The 20,035-nt window shown below is 39.5% G+C and overlaps 1 protein-coding gene across 1 annotated transcript; it reads right to left on the bottom strand.

The window, feature by feature from the left end:
* Positions 1-295: 295 nt before the first annotated feature.
* Positions 296-2,953, bottom strand: LOC121745683 (protein FAR1-RELATED SEQUENCE 5-like). Its single transcript, XM_042139655.1, has 3 exons — positions 2,859-2,953; positions 1,883-2,609; positions 296-1,733 (listed from the first exon to the last, which is right to left on the bottom strand). Exons 1-3 carry the CDS (start codon positions 2,938-2,940, stop codon positions 296-298), a joined length of 2,247 nt encoding a protein of 748 aa, XP_041995589.1. The 5' UTR covers positions 2,941-2,953.
* Between the last annotated feature and the right edge of the window lie 17,082 nt (positions 2,954-20,035).

Genomic DNA, 20,035 nt, shown 5'->3' with positions numbered 1-20,035 from the left:
TAATCCAATTCAGAATTAGATCTGAAATAACAAAAGATGCTAAAGAATTCACGCATATACAAGGCCGCAACGAGTCTCAAAACAGTTATTAGCCCCCGAAACGAATATGGCTCACAAAACAATCAATCTAAAAATGATAATTAGTACGTAATTAAGTCATAGTAGCTGATGTCCGGTTCAAATTACAAAAAAAGTCTGAAACGGTTAAAAACAAACATCAAATTGTTCCATAAAGAGTGATAACAGATAGTTTGATAAGAAAAAAAAAACTATAAAAATATGCAAAAGCATAAAATCAAATTTCAGACTCCCTTCTTGATCTCTGAAGTTCTTTCTCTTTAATTTTGTCGCAATTCCTTGAATCGTGGTGACCCCACTCATGGCATTTCTTGCATTGGCGTACAGGTTTGTTCTTTAGCCGCATAGCTTTTTCTAACCTTGGTTGGAGCCTACTTGCATGCCCCTTCGTCTTTACAACTTCAGGAGGATGAACATCAACAACAAGGGGTTTCTCCCCACCATAAAAAGACTCAATACGCTGCTTCTTTTGTGCAGCTGACAATACCACACCATCGGCAAAAATTTGCTGCCTTACATCACGAAGTATAGAAGTCAATTCATGGGTTTGATCAATATCGATAGAAACAGCTTGGTACAAAGACAACATTTCACCCAACAAGATAGACGAAGCCTTCTTCTTCTCATCCACATAGATATGAGTACTCACATCTTCACAGTCAACACCATGAGCTGACTTTACTAGTGGGGACTTTAACCATCGACCTCCAATCAAATTGTCAGGAATCAACTTAAAGTTTTTGTGTTTCAACACAAGGAAGATGTGACAGCATACAAGACCAGTTCTCAGAAACATTTTGCAACCACAATGAAAGGCAAAATCCAATTCTGAGTATGTAACATTCCATGTGTTTGAGAAATGATCTAATACCTTGTAGATGTCATGAGTGGATTCATTTGATATCGCCAAAATACTGCAATGATTGTATGCCTCCAATATTTGTTCTTGAATTTCCTTGAATGCACTGTCAGTAAATATTGTAGAAGCATACTTTTCAATAGGCCACTGTGTCTTCAATGTCGATGTGGTATTAGCATCCATATAATCAAGCTTTGCCGTTTGGTACCTTTGAGCCTCCAAAGCATTGTTGAAGTTCATTAAGAACACAACAAGGTTAGCTTTGGACTTGCTATACCTCTTAAAAAAACTATTCTGCGACTCAGAAACAGAGGTTGTCTTTATCAAAGAACTAGCAGGAAAGTCTCTAAAGTATGCTGGAACCCAATACTGTCTTGATCGAAACATTGTAGAAAACCAATCCGTGTCTTCAAGTCCATATTCCTCCATAATCTTATGCCAAGTGTCTTCAAACTCGGTGGATTCAATCAACTCGGACCAGACACATGAGTTTAACTCCTTCTTAAAATCTGTATTACCAAGCAATGATTTTGGGACCTTCTCAGCAACTTTTGCCATGATGTGCCACATACACCATCTATGACGTGTGTTCACAAGGACCTCCTCGACAGCAACCTTCATTCCCAGGTCTTGGTCAGTAATGATCAATTTCGGAGCTACACCCATGCATTTCACAAACTGCCGGAATAGCCAGGAGAAAGAGTCTGCACTCTCACTACAAAGTAGACCTGCACCAAATGTCACAGCTCTTCCATGATTGTCCTTACCAGTGAACGGAGCAAATATCATAGAGTACCTGCAAAAAAATAGTCTTTCTAAAATCAGACATGGGAGCTGGAGTTTGACAAGCTAGAATATCAAACAATGGGTCAATACAAAAACAATGAATGTCATACCACGAAATGTAAAACTAAATGTGAAAACAAATAAGCTTAAAACATGTACCTGTTGGTTGAGTAAGTAGTGTCAAATGAAACAATGTCACCGAATAGCAAAAAATTCTTCTTTGATAGCGGATCACACCAAAATAAATGTGACATTCTATCACTAGAATCGACCTTATATTCATACGTGAAGGCATCACAACTTTTCTTCTTCTTCCTTAGCTCATCTAATATCATCTGAGCATCATGCCCTTCAGCATATCTCCTAATGTCTCGGGTGTAATTGCGAACGTCCAATACAGTACACCCGACTGACTCATATCCACCCATCAATTCAGTCAACAATTTAAATGTTAGTGATGGACCAATATTGACACCAGCACAATCGGTAATAAATTTTTGGTGGACATCGTCAAGAACGCGATTGAGTCTCATGAATTTCTGGTGGTTTGGAAGCACCATAGGATGATTATGTTCTTCATTCAAATTCTTGATTACGTAGCCTCTGTCGGAGTCAAACTTGAAGGCAACCCTAGCTTTACAGCCGCATTTCTTGGATTTACGTCTGCGTCTAGCTTGCTTGTCTTGCACTCTTTTTTCACCTTCTCTACTACACGCCATATAAAACCATATGGTGAGTTGACCAATTTTTTTAGACCCGCACTTGAGGGTATCAAAACCAACATGTCGACCATAATTTTCATAAAACTGAATTGCTTTCTCCAATGTGGGAAAGTTACGACCAACAAAGGGTTTCACTTTGTTAGGGCAATCAGGGGTATGTAAATCTGAAATAAACAAAAATAGAGCATAAGAACACATCATAATAACAAAAGTGAGATGTGAAATCCGTTATGTGAAAAAATGCAGCGAATGTATGCATAAAAACACATGCAACCAGTTAAACATGAAGACATATTGCGTGCAATGAAGAGCATAACTACGGTATATTAAAGTCATAACATAAAAATAAAATATAAAACTTATGGCATAATCAAGGTTTAATAATGAAATTAAAACAAATCAATATATTTAACCTCCACAATTTGTATTATCAACACTTTCATCAGATGAAGAATGATTGTCACAGTTCGGCGGTGGGGGTGATCCAATTTCCATTAATGTGAGGCTCGATATAAACAAATCTGCAAACAATTTATGCATTCACAATCATATATCAAATGATAAAAAAAATTAACAAAAGAGAGAAGCTATGAAACGGGATATATAAGAATATTTCAATCTCTGGATGATAATTCCTAAAATTAAGATTTTAGGTGAATACAAATCTTACATTGGAGTGATGAATGAGGAGATGTAAAATGGCAATCTGGTAGAAAAATTAAAAAAGATTACGAAACAATCGCTGAAGATGATGAACACACATTCTGAAATCGAGAGTTAACAAATATTCATATTTTATGGAAGAAGGTGAAAAAATCTGCATTTACTTAATTTGTTGTTGATTTTGCATTTGGTTGTGCCATAGCATCTACTCGTGAGATTGTAAGAGGCTGTCCCAAAAATCGCTGGAGAAGAGGATGAATAACTTGACAGAATGATTCGAGAAATATGGAATCAACTGAAGAAATAAAGTGAAGGAGTGAATCGTGGTTGGAAAATTTCACGCAGATATGAAGTGAGAGAAAGAGGTGATCATGGAGTAATCATACTGCATGATTAATGGAAATTCCATAACAACACAAATGTATAAGTTCCATACTAGCCTTATACGATTATTTTTATTTAAAAATGAGAAAGAAATGAAAATAGGACAGCCTTCAGATCTTGTCCTAAGATTAAAATAACGGCAAATCTCATGGACAATAATTAGCTTATGTTTGGTATTAGGATTGATTTTTGTATTGATCAAAAATCTATATATATATATATATATATATATATATATATATATATATATATATATGTCCGCTCACAATTTTCCCATCGTGTTGTTTGCCTATTTGACAGATAATGCAAGATGGGATTCATCTTTTTAATTAATTGGATTGCCAAATATAGTTTTGGTTCTTCAAAAGATGGAAAGTAAAAATGTAGGTTATAAATATATTTGTTTAGTAAAAAGTCAATTCGGACCTTCCATGCCTCGATGTCACCAACTTTTTTTGACATGCCAAAATTGTCACTATTTAGATATATACTAGTACTAATATAATTATTGTGTGATGAAGTAAGATGTCACACTTATAATTTTCAAATCTCGTGCACTTTATATATATAGTACTACTGCTAATTAATAAGAATATATATAGAGACCAATTCCAACTAAAATAATGAATTAGTATTTTATAATGATGATGATGTTACTTATAGCCATCGAATTAAATTCTAGGAACATACTTGAGAAAGTCTCTACCAACATGTGATTGTCAGTTTTCTTGACTAAAAATTGTACACGTATATCAATATTGGGCAAGTACACTTTTGTTCAAGGGTCCAAGTCCAACCAACTAAATAGAGTTTTATGAATATATTAAAAATAAAGAATAAATACCAATTTTCATGGTACAATATTATCGTTTTCTAATTTACATTATAAAATTTAAAATATAAAAAGTTACTTTTATTCCTTTTAGATTGGACAATATGAACATGAAACATCGACAATAAAAATTTTCCACATAAAATATACTTCATCTATCTAAATTATACTCCCTCCGTCCACGAAAAATAATGCATTTTCATTTTCTGCACTCGTTTTGAAAAAATGATAATAAATAGTTAAAGTGGAGAGAAAGTAAAGTATGAGAGATAATAATGTAGAGAAGTCTCTTGTCTATATTATTCTCTCTCTTACTTTTCTTTCTCTCCACTTTAACTATTTATTATCATTTTTTCAAAACGAGTGCAGAAAATGAAAGTGACCTATTTTTCATGGACGGAGGGAGTACTATTAAAGAAATTCGGAGTAAGCTATAGTTACAATTTTTCTAATTCATGAAACACCATCAGGAGAAAGACGTAGTATTAGATAATTTTACAAAACAAATAATACAATGTACGCTAATATCACAACAATTATCAGTTTGGTCTAGATATATACATATACATATTCAAATTGTCATTAAATCTTAATACGTATATAGTAGATAGCTAAATTATTTGAAAACCCAGGAGCCAGCGCCCCCTTCTGGGTCCGCCAATGGGTGGGAAAAATGTGAATCATCTTCTTAATTCGCCACTTTCTTCATTTGAAAAGTAGGTCAAATCTTCATGTGTTGTCATTAATTGAACCAACCAACAAAATATATACTCTATTTTAAGACATAATATCGCCTTCAATTACCAATAGTCTTTGTATTAAATAACTCATATTTTAATGCAAAATTAATGCAAATTACTTACTAGATTGGAAGATCACAAAAAAATTGGATTATTAATAACAGAGAATAAGGCTAGTCTCAGTGAGAGATAAACTTGTCATAAACGAAAGTGAACTAATTTTCCTGACAAACTAAAAAAATAAGACTATTGGTTGTGGTTCAGAATATAATATTATTAATATTTACAATTCTATTATATGAATACAAAATGAAAGATAACTTTCCTTTGTTTCAATACCAATTTCAGCTGATCTGATAATCGATTATTGAATTTGAGACCGTCGCCAAACCCTCTTGAGCTGGAAATACTTAAATCATTTTTTTCAATTTACTTACTATATGTATTTGATGTTTCGAGACTCCACAACGCCAATTAAATGCCTAATTAAATAGTAACTATTCGTCTGAGATTTTTATCGTTTAATTCAAGAGGACTATATGATAATGGTCTGAGTTTGCAACACTATTTATTGACACGGTCAAAATTCACACCGCTGGAGAATCATGGCATTTTTATTGATAGGATCATAGGAAATTTATTAACATCAATGATGAGGATGTGAATATGTAACTATGTATTTTTATTTTCGTACAATTAAATAAAATCAATCATCCAAATATGAAATAATACAAGCACATTTCCCTAATAGAAATATCAAGCGCGCGGTACTTGAAAGTTAGGCTCGAGCACATTGATAGGATTTTACATAAAGATTTATATTTCTTCCACCATCAATGGCCTTTATTAGTAAGTGTTAATATTGTCAGAAGCAAAATAAAATAACAATGATAGTGGTTTTGAAAGGAAAAAGAAAAACATCAAACACCAATAATAGTAAGAAAATATCATATTTTCAGGTAGGCAGCATAGTCGTTGAAACCACGTGTATCCCTCAATATATCATGCTTTTATTACCCTTTATAATGAAGAAAACTAACTATCAAATAAAATTGGATGGTCCATATTTCTTGCTAAAATGATTCTCCAATATCCACCGTTGATTTGCGGCCTAAAAGAGAACATGTAAAGTTAGTAAAAGACACTACATAGATAAAGAAGAATCACTATCGGAATAGTGAACCAACAACGACAATCAATTAATTTTATGTATGAAAATTAGTATCTAAAACATGTCTGTAATTAGTTTGTACTTAAATTTGGGATAAAAACAACCGCGATTGATTTATTTGGGATAAATACAAATGTGAATACAATCTTTATTATATATGTCGACTTCGAGATTGCATCACATCAAGAAAACATAGAATCTTTATAAACAATTATGAAAGAAAAGGCTTAAATCATACAAGTGAAAATAAGAGTACAAATATTAAAAGTCCATAATATAAAGTACTAACGAACAACTGAGTTTTAAAAAGCATCGGACATCACCCGCTTTCTCTCATTTTTTTTTCATTCTCTTACTTTATCTATTTTTATTATATTTACATACTCACTTAAGATACTAGTATTAAATTAAATATCGATTTTTTAAATTTCATGCTAAAAGAAGTGCTTCAATTATGAATGAACGGAAAGAACGGAAGAATGGCATACTATATAAATAAGACGCTTAAAATAGAAATTATATAGATACATTGATTTTTTTATGTAAGTATATTTTTATTTAAATTTGCAAAGGCATGTGTTTAAATATTTGTGATTGATTGACGCAACTAATTTCTAACTACTATAGCATAAGAAAAGAAAAAATATACTATCACCTTTTTGTTTGGGGAACACCCTCTAGGTTTGGGAACTCTACGATTATCTCACATTTCTTTTACTTTTTCTTAATTGGGTTAATTGATTTATATATTTCGTTACAATATAGAGTACTATTCAAATATTTCAAATATATAAAATGACATTGCAATAGTTTGTATATACTCCTACCTAATTGTGATATATGCAAAACTCTACCTTAATAAAAAAATGGAGAACCTAAAATGATATAAAAATGACCTTAAATTCAAAATTTATAAAATAACCTAAAATTGATTAATAATACCCTTTCATGTTTTTGGTTAATTATTAATTATCAAATTGATAAATATCATCAGCATTTTGTCTGAATTTTGAATTGAGATCAATTTTTTTATTGACTAATTTCCTACTCTTATATGGAGTATCTATGCGTATGAGGCAATGGCACAGAGTATGGATTTAAGAGCATAACAATCTCAGTGAAAAATGTTACTACTAAAAAATAAGTGTAACTGATCTTAGTGACACCTTCGATTTTAAAAGAAAACAAAAATTAATCTTTCTAATTAGTAGCTAATTTGGTCTCTTTTATTTTATTCCTATAGAATGAAACCTAATTACACAGCTTGAAAAAACGAGCTCGACATGGCATTCGGCTGCGCCAAGCCGTTTTTATCATTTCAGCTTAATTCTCTATGGGCCTCAAGTTAGGAATCCAAAGTTTTGATTAGGAATATAGAATCTAATTGTTGATAAATAAATATCTTTTTATTGGAACATTTCAAACGTTTATATTCTTTTTGAAGTAATTATTTTCAAGTTAAAAGAAACACAGCTCCAAAAGTAAGAATAAAGTCTATCATTGGCTTTATTTTGCATACCAATGTCATTTTATAATAAAATCAAGCAGTGCACCGCATCCTTTACATATATTGTTCATCAAACAAAGGTTATTTTCTACCTAATATTTTTAAAAAAACATTATAGTACTATATGTATTATATGAAAAATAAAATAAAGATTAATTACTTGGTAGTTCTAGTTAATGTTGCTGATACAATTTTTATCTGCTAGCATCTTAAACGTAAAGTAGTGAATTTAATATACAAGGAGTAAGATTTAACACTAGAGTTGTCATATATGACAAAAATTGATTTAAACATTAAAAACCCAAAATTAGCGAAGCCTGATTCCTAATTCGTTGATATTAATCCAATTAGCTGGGGTACAGTAGTTTGGCATAAATTCTCCAAATAAAGTTACTTTAATAACATCTTACTTTTAAATAAATTATTATGCATAGAAAGGGATATAAGTAACTCAATTTTAACAAAAGAAAACTACTTTACTTTCATGGAAAGTATTTGGAACAAGACAGCGAGCCTCTTTTAGTAGCAAATGATAAATTAATAATCTAATTGCTGGCATTAAAATTTTAAATACTTCTTCTATAAACCAAAAAAAGAAAGAAAATAATAGGATATAGTAGTATAAAATGTGTATGAATATTGATTGATGCATTATTCACATACCTTAATATATATGCACTCAACATACACATGGAGTTGTTCGTTCTAGTGAACTTTAAAACTATAATCATATCAGTTTTTTTGATAATTTAATATCTGTTGACATAAAAAGTTATAATCAATTAATATTGAGTAAGAAATTAATACCCATGAATCAGCAAATAAAACTATTTAAGTTAAAAACTGATATATTTTGTGATATCAACTGATATTAATATAGTATTAGCTAACTGATATAGTTTTGTGTTTTAAATTTTAAAGTTTTTATCATAATCCACCTCTAAAACACACATAGTAAATAGTTTATTCTCTATGCATTGGATATCTATCAATATATTCATAGTAACTTAAGTATTTGTTAATTTTTTTCATACTTGACCATAAACTATCAATCCACATAAATTAAGGAAAATGGAGATATTACCCATGTCTCAATGGTAGTAGAATATAGGGTCTCAAAGCCTTTTATTTTCTTAAGTCTTTTGGCTTTTCAACTTAAGGTAACCTCCATGTAGTTTATGGGGATCCTTAATGCCAAGACTTTTGAAGTGGTCTCTCCTTACCTATAAATAGGTGGGTTTGAGAGATGAGAAATACGAACACACTACAACAAGCATTCTCTCTTCTCTAGCTCTCTACATCCTAGTTCACATTCTAGGAGCATTGCATAGCTCGATTCTCGGAACTCCATCAAGTTCGCCGGTGCCTAGCGTGTTTGGGGTGCTTCTACACGCTAGGAGGAAGTCGTTTTATCTTTGGGGGTAATACGCCATTCCGTGAGCACTAGCCGGGGCGTAATTTGTCTTGCGGAAAGAGGGTTTTCCTCGACTCGACTTATAAATTTGGTTTGCTTTATTTCGATTGTAATAATTAGAGTACCGCCTGTACACGGCTCGAGAATTTCTTTCCATTTTTCTAACAGAATATAGATGCAGCTGGGTGGGTGACAAGTAGGAGGTGTAGTGGCGAGCTATGGAATCTAGCTCATGTGGTCACGATTGCACATGTGCACTTGGCTCCACTTCTTTCAAATGTTCATATGTAGGGCCCTCATCCCTTTCCTTTTCAATGGCCGGGATCAAATAATCTAGTACTACGTGTTTAATATGAAAAATAAATAAATAAAACATAATAAAAATACGCATTTTATGCTATTTTTTTAATCATGTGATTTCAATATTGCAATATAAATAGAGTAACATCTTCCTCATTTTATCCCTCTTTATACTTGTAGCAACCTGGTTGATGGTTCCGCGAAAATTTGATGTTAGTGAATGCAGGAAAAACGCAGATCACGACACAGAGAATTTACGTGGTTCGATTTACTGAGGTAAATCTACGTCCACGGGAAGAAAAGAAGGCAGAGTTGTATTGCTTGATCTGTTTTCTACAGCTTACAATACAGACTTGCTATTTTGTATTTTATCTCTAGAGATCGAGAGAATGTTTAGAAGCTAACCCTATCTATCTAATCTAGGTTCTATTTATACAAAGGACCAAGATCGTGGCATGCAGCTATTTACTAGGTAGTGGATGTCGTGGAGATCGTGGCGATCTTGCATGGGTCCACTATCCTGCATGAGTTAATAACTGCTTGACACCACTAAATAGATCGTGGGTGTAGTGGAGGTGGAAATCCTGCATGAGTCCACTATCTCCTAGTTCGGTCGAATACTGAGACCGAACTGCTGAATTATTGCCGAGCAGCTTTTGCCGATCTGAGAGTAGAGCTTGATGCCGACCTGAGAGCAGAGTTTGATTGGTTGGCTTTTACCGAGCTGTAGGCTGGGGCCGAACTCTTTGGTTGTGCCGAACTGAACTCTTTAGTCATGCCGGACTTAGTACTCTTTGGTTGTGCCGAACTGAACTCTTTCTTGGGCCTTAGGCTGATGGGCTTTACTGCTGTTGGGCTTGTTTAGTACGTACTCCATCACTACCCCCCCCCGAAAAGCGAAGTGAATCACTTCGGCATTCTGGATAATGGTACGGGGTAAGTTGATGTTTGTCCTTGGTCTGATGAAGTGAACTCTTCTTTGACCGGACTCGTCTTTGGTCTGATGAAATAAACATCTTTGACCGGACTGGTCTTTGGTCTGATGAAATAAACATCTTTGACCGGACTAAGCTTGTGTCCTAATTTGGCGAGTTTTATCGCTCGGATCGGACTTTCCGTTGTCCTAATTTGGGGATCGGACTTTCCCTTGTCCTAATTCGGCGAGTTTTATCGCGTGGATCGGACTTTCCCTTGTCCTAATTCAGGCAAGTTTTATCGCGAGAATCGGACTTTCGTTGCAGTTCGTTTCAGACGAAGTGCTTGATTTTTAAGCCGAATTGTGGTCTTGTATCCTCTTTAGAAGCTTGGACTTCACAATCGTTGGCTTATTGCAGCTCGTTTCAGACGAACTGCTTGTTTAAGCTGAATTGTGGTCTTGTATCTTCTGTAGAAGCTTTGACTCACAATCGTTGGCTTGTTGCAGCTCGTTTCAGACGAACTGCTTGTTTAAGCTGAATTGTGGTCTTGTATCTTCTGTAGAAGCTTTGACTCACAATCGTTGGCTTGTATATGTTCTAAGAAGGGGATCAGCCTTCGAAGAACAAGATACCTCAGTAACATTTGTAAGAGACGACACGCACAGAGACAGACAAAACGCATATAGACAAAACGCACAGAGACAAAAAAAGACCAAGTAAACCAAATAAAGCACATTGACTGAACAAGACTCAAGACTGACTGACCGGACTGTCTCTTACAAATGGAACTTTTTGAGGTTGGAAATGTGCCATGTTCGGGGTACCTGTTCTCCTGACATGTGAGCCAATTTGTAAGACCCTTTGCCGAGGACTTCTGACACCCGATACGGACCTTCCCATGTGGGTTCGAGCTTGCCCAGCTTTTCTGCTCGGCTTACTTCGTTGTTTCTCAAGACGAGATCTCCCACTTGAAATAGCAGCTTCTTCACCCTTTGGTTGTAATACCGGGCTACTTGCTCCTTGTACTTGGCTGCTTTTATGCATGCCAATTCTCTTCTTTCTTCGGCAAGATCTAGCTCGGCTCTCAGTCCGTCGTCATTCATTTCTGAGGAGAAATTTAGAGTTCGGGGACTGGGTACGCCGATCTCCACCGGAATTACGGCTTCAGTGCCGTACACCAGACTGTACGGAGTTTCACCGTTGGAGGTTGTGGGTGTAGTTCGGTAGGACCATAGGACTTGAGGGAGATTTTCTACCCATTGTCCTTTGGCTTGTTCTAACCGAGCTTTTAACCCTTTCACCAGGATACGATTTGTTACCTCCGTTTGTCCGTTTGCTTGTGGATGAGAGACTGAAGTGAACCGCTGTTGAATATTCAGCTCTTGGCACCAATTCTTGAACGTCTTGTCGGTGAACTGAGTCCCGTTATCCGAGATGAGGATGTGGGGTATGCCAAATCGGCACACTATGTTCTTCCAGACGAAGTCCAATGCCTTTGAGCTCGTTATCGCAGCTAATGGTTCAGCTTCCACCCACTTCGTGAAGTAGTCCACGGCAACGATTAGGAATTTCATTTGCCGAGGAGCTTGAGGAAGTGGTCCCACTATGTCTATGCCCCATTGCATGAAAGGCCAAGGGCTTTGCATAGTGGATAGATCGGTCTGCGGCATCCTTGGGATATTTGCATGGATTTGGCACTTCGGGCATGTCTTGACGAGCTGCACTGCTTCTTGTACCAAGGTTGGCCAGTAATATCCCCATCTTAGAACTTTTTTAGCTAAAGCTCTAGCTCCGATGTGGCTGCCGCACGATCCTTCATGAACTTCTCTGAGGATGTAGTCCGTCTCTTCTGGTCCTACGCACCGCAATAACGGCTGGAGGTAAGACTTTCTAAAGAGGACTCCTTCATGAAGTTCGTACCGAAGTGCTCGGCACGTGATCTTCCGAGCTTCTCTCTTATCCTCGGGCAATTGTCCTTGATCCAGATACTGCAAGATCGGCGTCATCCAGTTCGGCGAGCTGGATACTGAATGTACCTCGGCTTCATCAATGCTTCGATGCATTAATTCTTCCGCCTTTGAGCTCGGATCTGAGGCCAACTTACTTAAGGTATCTGCTCGGCTATTTTCCGCCCTGGGGACGCGGATTATCCGAAAATAGGAGAAACTTCGGCTGATGCTTTGCGCTTTGTCCAAATACTTCTTCATTCTCTCGTCACGAGCTTCACTTGTACCCAACATGTGATTTACTATGACTTGTGAATCACAATGGACTTTGAGAGATTTGACGAGCAGACTTTGCGCTAACTGGAGTCCGGCAAGGAGGGCTTCGTACTCGGCTTCATTATTAGTAGTGGGGAATAGGAACCGAAGTGAGTAGGTTACCTCGTGTCCGTCGGGAGCGACGAGTAAAATACCAGCTCCACTTCCCATCTTGTTTGAAGCTCCATCTACGAATCCGCTCCAGCAGTCTGGCGGCTCTACTTTGGATTCCGAGGGCTGTGCTAGTTCGGCATTGGCAGAATTTTTCTGTTCGGCAATGACAGGGATTGCTTGATCGAACTTGGCCTCTGCAAGAAAATCTGCCAAGGCTTGTCCCTTGATGGCTTTTCGAGGTAGGTACTCGATTGAGTGTTCTCCCAGCTCTATGGCCCATTTGGCGATTCTGCCTGATGCTTCTGGCTTGGTCAAAACTTGCCGAAGAGGCAGATCGGTTAAGACGCATATCTTGTGAGCATAGAAGTATGGCCGCAGTCTCCTTGCTGCATTTACTAGCGCCAGAGCAATTTTTTCCAGAGGTTGATACCTTGTTTCTGGACCTCTTAATGCTCGGCTTGTAAAGTAGATGGGAAACTGCTTTAGGCCTTCTTCTCGTACAAGCACCGCGCTGATGGTTTGATCTGAAGCCGCTAAGTATAAGAATATTACTTCGGCTTCGGTTGGAGCAGAGAGAATAGGAAGCTCGGCTAGATAACTTTTGAGCTCGTCAAAGGCCTTTTTCTGCTTGGCTCCCCACTCGAACTTTGGTGCCTTTTTCAACACCTTGAAGAACGGCAGTTGCTTTTCGGCTGCTTGGGAAAGGAATCGATTCAGTGCGGCTAGACATCCGGTTAGCCTTTGCACGTCATGTATGGACTTCGGCATTGCCATGTTCTGAACGACTTGAACTTTTGAGGGGTTTGCCTTGAGTCCGTCCTTTGAAACCCAACAACCCAGAAACTTTCCCGAATCTACCAAAAAGGTACACTTTTGGGGATTAAGTTTGAGGTTGGCTTTCTTGAGCACGTTGAGAGTGGACTTGAGGTTGTGCTCGTACTCCGAAGTGCTTTTGCTTTTGACGACGATATCGTCAACATACACTTCGACCTCCTTTCCGATCAGGTGCCGAAAAAGCTTGTCTACCATCCTTTGATAAGTGGCTCCGGCATTCTTTAAACCGAATGGCATCTTTTTATAAGCGAAAATGCCGAAATCGGTAATGAAAGCTGTTTTCGGAGCGTCACTCTCATCCATCAATACTTGGTGATATCCTTTGTACAAATCAAGAAAACAGAAAATTTCGAAGCCGATCAAAGCTTCTACTTTTTTATCTATATTCGGAAGGGGATAGCAATCTTTAGGACAGTGCTTGTTTAGATCGGTAAAATCTATGCACATCCGCCATCCTCCTTCTTTTTTCTTGATCATCACAGGATTGGCCACCCAGGAAGGATATTTCACCTCGAATAGTACATCCGCTTTTAGTAATTGGCGGACTTCGTCATGGATGACTTGGCTTCTTTCTGCCGCAAAGAGTCTTTGCTTCTGTTTTATCGGCCGGACCGAAGGATCAATATTTAACCGATGAGTGATTACCTCGGGGGGCACTCCGGTCATGTCCAACGGAGACCATGCAAAGACGTCTTTATACTCCTTGAGGAGCTGGATGGTTTTTTCCCGGAGTAGAGGCGTTCCTGCGAAGCCGATCTTGACCGCTCTGGATGGATCATCTTCGTATAACTGAACGGTCATTGAGTTCGGCTCTGAAGTGACTTCGGTCATCTTGCTTGCCTCTGACTCCGGTTGCTGTGATTGCTATGCTTGATGGTGCCGAACTGATTGCTCGGCACTTTTAAGCGCAACCTGCAGACATTCTTTTGCTCTCTTTTGATCACCTCGGATGACCGCTATCCCACCTTTAGTGGGGATCTTGATGGTGAGGTGATAAGTAGAGCAAACGGCCCGAACTGTGTTGAGCCAGTCTCTCCCCAGGATGATGTTGTACGGGGACCGAGCTTTCACCACAAAGAACTCGATCATCGTATTGGAGCTTGTAGGCGCTTTTCCCACCGTGATCGGAAGGCTGATAATGCCTTCAGGGCGGGTGTCCTCCTGGGCGAAACTTTTCAGAGGAAGTGGAGCCGGACTAAGCCGAGCTGGATCCACTTCCATTTTATCGAAACATTCTTTAAAAAGAATGCTGACTGATGCTCCTGTATCCACAAATACTCTGTGGATCAGTTTGTTTGCCACTCCGGCTTGAATGACAATAGCGTCTTGGTGAGGAGAGATGGCTGGGACGGGATCGGCATCTGAAAATGTAATCACTTCGTCTTTCTTCAGCCTTTTATGTGTTGGCTCCTCTTGATTGGAACCTCTGCGTTCTGCTTTTAGGGACGACTTAGTCTTCCCGGCAGGGAGAGCATCAATAGTCTGGATTACTCCATCATATTGCGGCTCGTCGTCGTCTTCGGGATCCTCATGCCTTTTCGGATCCTGAGGATTGCAGTTCGCACCTCTCTGCCTTTTGTTCTTTTTCGGCTGCTTGCTTTGGTATTTTTTTAACGTTCCTGTTTTCACAAGAACATCAATACCTGCAGCCAAATCTCGGCACTCCTCGGTATCGTGTCCGTGGGCTTGATGGAAGGAGCAATATTGATCCTGAGGTCGCCGCACGGCTGATTTCGTCATCCGCTTTGGTCTTTCGAACATATCGGAATGTAGTTCGAAAATTTCCGCTCTTGACTTGTTCAGCGGTACGAACTGAGCAGGCGGCTTCTCGGGGTTGAGACGGGGTCCCAATCTGTCTCGCACCGGAGCCCTTTGAATTCTTTCAAATGGAGTCCGGCGAGGATGCCCCTGATCGCTATGATCGGGCTTCCTTCTGTCTCCTCGGGACGATGAGCTGTCTAACGACCGTTTGCGACGGTCTGCCTCATCGGCCCGGGAGTACTGGTCCACAATGTCCCACATTTCCTGAGCTGTCTGCGGACCGCACTCAACGAGCTTCCTGTAGAGAGCTCCAGGCAGGATTCCATTTTGGAATGCCGAGATGACAAGCAGATCGTTGAGATCGTCTACTTGCAGGCATTCCTTGTGGAATCTTGTCATAAAGTCGCTGATTTTTTCGTCGCGACCTTGACGAATAGAAAGCAGCTGAGCCGAAGTGATCCGGGCTTCCGCTTTCTGAAAGAACCTCCTGTGGAAAGCATCCATTAGATCTCGGTAGGATCTAATGCTGCCTTGAGGAAGGCTGTCGAACCACCTTCTGGCGTTCCCGATGAGCAGTTCGGGGAACAGCTTGCACATGTGGACCTCGTTGAGACCCTGGTTCGCCATGTTATATTGATAGCGTCCCAAGAAATCATGAGGATCCACGAGTCCGTCATAGGTTATCGACGGAGTTCGGTAGTTCCGCGGCAAAGGAGTTCGGGTGATATCGTCCGAGAACGGAGTCTTTAATGCTCCGTACATGGCGAACCCGACATCTCTTCGGTACGGAGGAGATGGAGTTCTCCTGTGGTTCCGGTACCGAGGAGGAACAGGAACATGTCGGGGTTGAGGATTCTTTCTCCTGGAAGACACGTCACTACTGCGGTAGTGACTTTCATGCCTAGATGAGGAGGGAGAATCCGTCGTTGTCTTCTCCGGCTGTTGGCTCTTCTGCAGGAAGGTTAAGAACTCCTCCTGCTTCTCGGCCAAGAACAGCTTGACAGCTTCATTTAAATCGGGCTGCTGGGAAGACTCGGTGCGATGACTCCTGGAGTGGCTTGTTCCTTCTTCGTGAGAACCGGAGGTAGATGTCTCCCGAGGCCGTTTTTCAGACCTGCGAGCTGGACTAGCTTCCTCACGGTTATCACGAACGGTATTATGGGTGTTATGTGATCTGGTATGCATTTTTTTGGGGTGGAAAAAGGGTCAAAAATTCGCTTTATCACAAATTTGGTTCTCTGTTTCCCACAGACGGCGCCAGTGATGGTTCCGCGAAAATTTGATGTTAGTGAATGCAGGAAAAACGCAGATCACGACACAGAGAATTTACGTGGTTCGATTTACTGAGGTAAATCTACGTCCACGGGAAGAAAAGAAGGCAGAGTTGTATTGCTTGATCTGTTTTCTACAGCTTACAATACAGACTTGCTATTTTGTATTTTATCTCTAGAGATCGAGAGAATGTTTAGAAGCTAACCCTATCTATCTAATCTAGGTTCTATTTATACAAAGGACCAAGATCGTGGCATGCAGCTATTTACTAGGTAGTGGATGTCGTGGAGATCGTGGCGATCTTGCATGGGTCCACTATCCTGCATGAGTTAATAACTGCTTGACACCACTAAATAGATCGTGGGTGTAGTGGAGGTGGAAATCCTGCATGAGTCCACTATCTCCTAGTTCGGTCGAATACTGAGACCGAACTGCTGAATTATTGCCGAGCAGCTTTTGCCGATCTGAGAGTAGAGCTTGATGCCGACCTGAGAGCAGAGTTTGATTGGTTGGCTTTTACCGAGCTGTAGGCTGGGGCCGAACTCTTTGGTTGTGCCGAACTGAACTCTTTAGTCATGCCGGACTTAGTACTCTTTGGTTGTGCCGAACTGAACTCTTTCTTGGGCCTTAGGCTGATGGGCTTTACTGCTGTTGGGCTTGTTTAGTACGTACTCCATCACTGGTAGTTACACTTACATATCAGTATCATGTCAATTAAAACGATCAATAAGAGGGTAAAATTCCCCATGCTCTTATGATTAGTAACACTATTAAAAAATAATGGAGGTATGCATATGTTTTTTAAAGGAGTGGTGAAACTTTACTGTTCTGATAATGAAAAATATTTTAGTTACGTAATTACTTCCACAGTTTTTTAAAAATATCAACTATTTCTATTTTGGACCGTTCAACTATTTCTATTTTGGACCGTTCCTTAAAAACAGAAACTTTAGAATTTTTCTATTTTAGGACATGAACCCTAAATCCACTAATTCTACTTTCACTACTATTTCTCTTCTTTTCTCTTATTTTACTTATTTTTCTTTTCCTCTCTCTTACTTTACCAATTTTTCTCAATTACTTTACCAATTGTGCATTAAAACTCGTGTCGTTTCAAATGTTTCTATTTTTTTTAATACTAGGGAGTATATATTTTTTCAATTATGCAACGATGATTTCTTGTTGAATTACTACTGGCTCTTTGTATAACCACATGTACAAGTATAATTTGGACAAATTCAAATGCATTATTGAAAATGAGATTGCGTTAAATCACCACATTGTATGTCGCCTTTCAAGATCTGGAGTAGTACTTTTTTCAAGAAACATTAGGCCATCCACAACGTTGTTCCTATACCGTTCATTAAACCACTATTTGAGGGCCCCATTGTACTTTTTTACTCCATTCCTTAACTAAGGAACGGAACCTGCAACCCTTCGTTCCTTAACCGTTCCTTAAATTACTATTCATTCAATTTCATTTTTTTTATTTCCAACCCAATTCAATTTAAATAAACACACTTTATTAAAAAACAAACACACTTTATTAAAAAACACACAACATTAAAAAAATTACAACTTAAACTTAAAAAAATAAAAAGCACACAATTAAAATCCTAAAAAAATAAAAAGCACACAATTAAAATCCTAAAAAATAAAAGTACACAATTTTAATAATTTCATCCGCCAAAATTTGCCCAAATGTGCTCAATTAGATCCTATTGGAGTTGGGTGTGGGCACTAGAGTCGCGTGTCCTTGCACGAATAGATAACCGTTCTTGTATAGACGGATGCGCTCCACTTCGAGGCGGACTACTTGCGGTTGAGCTTCCAGGGGATTCGTCGTCGAACCAATTTCCCGCCTCGGGTCCTTCGTCTTGGACAATCATGTTGTGCAAGATTATGCACGTATACATGATGTCGACCATGTTTTCCATGAACCACGTACGAGCCAGGGCTTTGATGATGTTGAAGCGCGCTTGGAGAACCCCGAACGCCCTCTCCACATCCTTGCGAGCAGCCTCCTGCTTCTGCGCAAAAAGAGCCTGCTTTGGGTTCGCAGACACACTGCACGTTTTCACGAAGGTAGGCCACTTCGGGTAGATGCCATCGGCGAGATAGTACCCCATTTTATAAAGCCGGTTGTTGGCGACGAAGTTGATGGCCGGCGCTTTACCATCCAAAACTTCGGTCAAGAGGTCGGACTGGTGGAGCACGTTTACGTCGTTGTTCGACCCGGGGACCCCGAAGTACGCGTGCCAGATCCAAAGGCGGTAGTCGGCAACGGCCTCAAGTATAACGGTTGGGTGGGTGCCTTTGTGGCCGCTCGTGTAGGACCCCTTCCACGCCACCAGGCAATTCTTCCATTGCCAGTGCATGCAATCGACGCTGCCGAGCATCCCGGGGAATCCGTGCACTGTTTCGTGAAGGTCGAGCAGGAACTGACAATCGGTCGTGCTTGGCCTCCGGAGAAATTCGTCGGTGAAGGCTGTCCGGACGCCTTTGCAGAATTTGAGCAAGCACATTCGCCCAGTGCTTTCTCCGATGTGGAGGTATTCGTCGAACATGTCGGCCGTTTGTCCAGTGGCAAGCTGGCGGATTGCTGCACTACATTTCTGCAGCGTCGTGTGGCTGGGACGGCCGACCGCGTCGTACCCTTCCTGGAAGAACTCTTCCCGGGCTGCCAAAGTATTCGCGATGTGGAGAAATAAAGGTTTCCCCATGTGGAAACGGCGACGGAAGTACGTATCTCCCCAAACCGGGTTATCGCAGAAGTAGTCGCGTACTAACCTTGCAGCGGCTTCCTCCCGGTTACGATGGATGTACGTACGGGAGCGTCGTTGGGGCGGCGCGGCTTCTTCGGCCTCCCGTCGTCGATCTTCTTCAAGTGATTGTTGCAATATTTGACGCATTTGTTCAAAAGGATCCATTAGTTTGATTAAATTTGGGAGAAGGAAACGAGAGTTGATTTGAGATGAAAATTGGGGTGGATATAGAGAGGAATAGATGTGTGTTTGTGATTGAAATGAGTATGAAATAGGAGTATTTATAGAGTAAATAAATAAATAAAAAATAAAAAAATATATAAAACGGATATAAAAAAACGGTCACATTACCGTTGCAAAAAAAAAAAATTTATTAAATTCATATTTTTTTTAAAAAAAGTTGAATTATTGCGTCACCGGGACGAAGCCCACTCGCGGGGCAGCGAGTGGGCTTCACGCGTCGAATGGGAGGCCGCCACGTCGCCTAGGCGCGTGGCGGAACGTTTCGTTCCGCTTTCCTCCGGAACGGAACGCGGCACGGCATAGGAACGGGGGCGGCACGGAATGGCGACGGAACGTAGGCTGCAACGCGTGCCGCCGCGGAACCGTTCCGCCGGAACGGCATAGGAACCGCAACGGCACAGCGTTGCGGGTG

This window comes from Salvia splendens, chromosome 8, assembly GCF_004379255.2.
Source record: "Salvia splendens isolate huo1 chromosome 8, SspV2, whole genome shotgun sequence".
NCBI classification, from domain to species: Eukaryota; Viridiplantae; Streptophyta; class Magnoliopsida; order Lamiales; family Lamiaceae; genus Salvia; species Salvia splendens.
This window is presented reverse-complemented; position numbering and strand designations above follow the sequence as displayed.

Bases quoted from the DNA above. Each gene is read 5' to 3' on its own strand.
- LOC121745683 (XM_042139655.1), bottom strand. From the start codon at position 2,940: ATGGAAATTGGATCACCCCCACCGCCGAACTGTGACAATCATTCTTCA. The intron at 2,610-2,858 runs GTTAAATATATT...TGTTTATTTCAG, and splicing joins TGATAATACAAATTGTGGAG to ATTTACATACCCCTGATTGC. The intron at 1,734-1,882 runs GTACATGTTTTA...ATTTTTTTGCAG, and splicing joins ACTACTTACTCAACCAACAG to GTACTCTATGATATTTGCTC.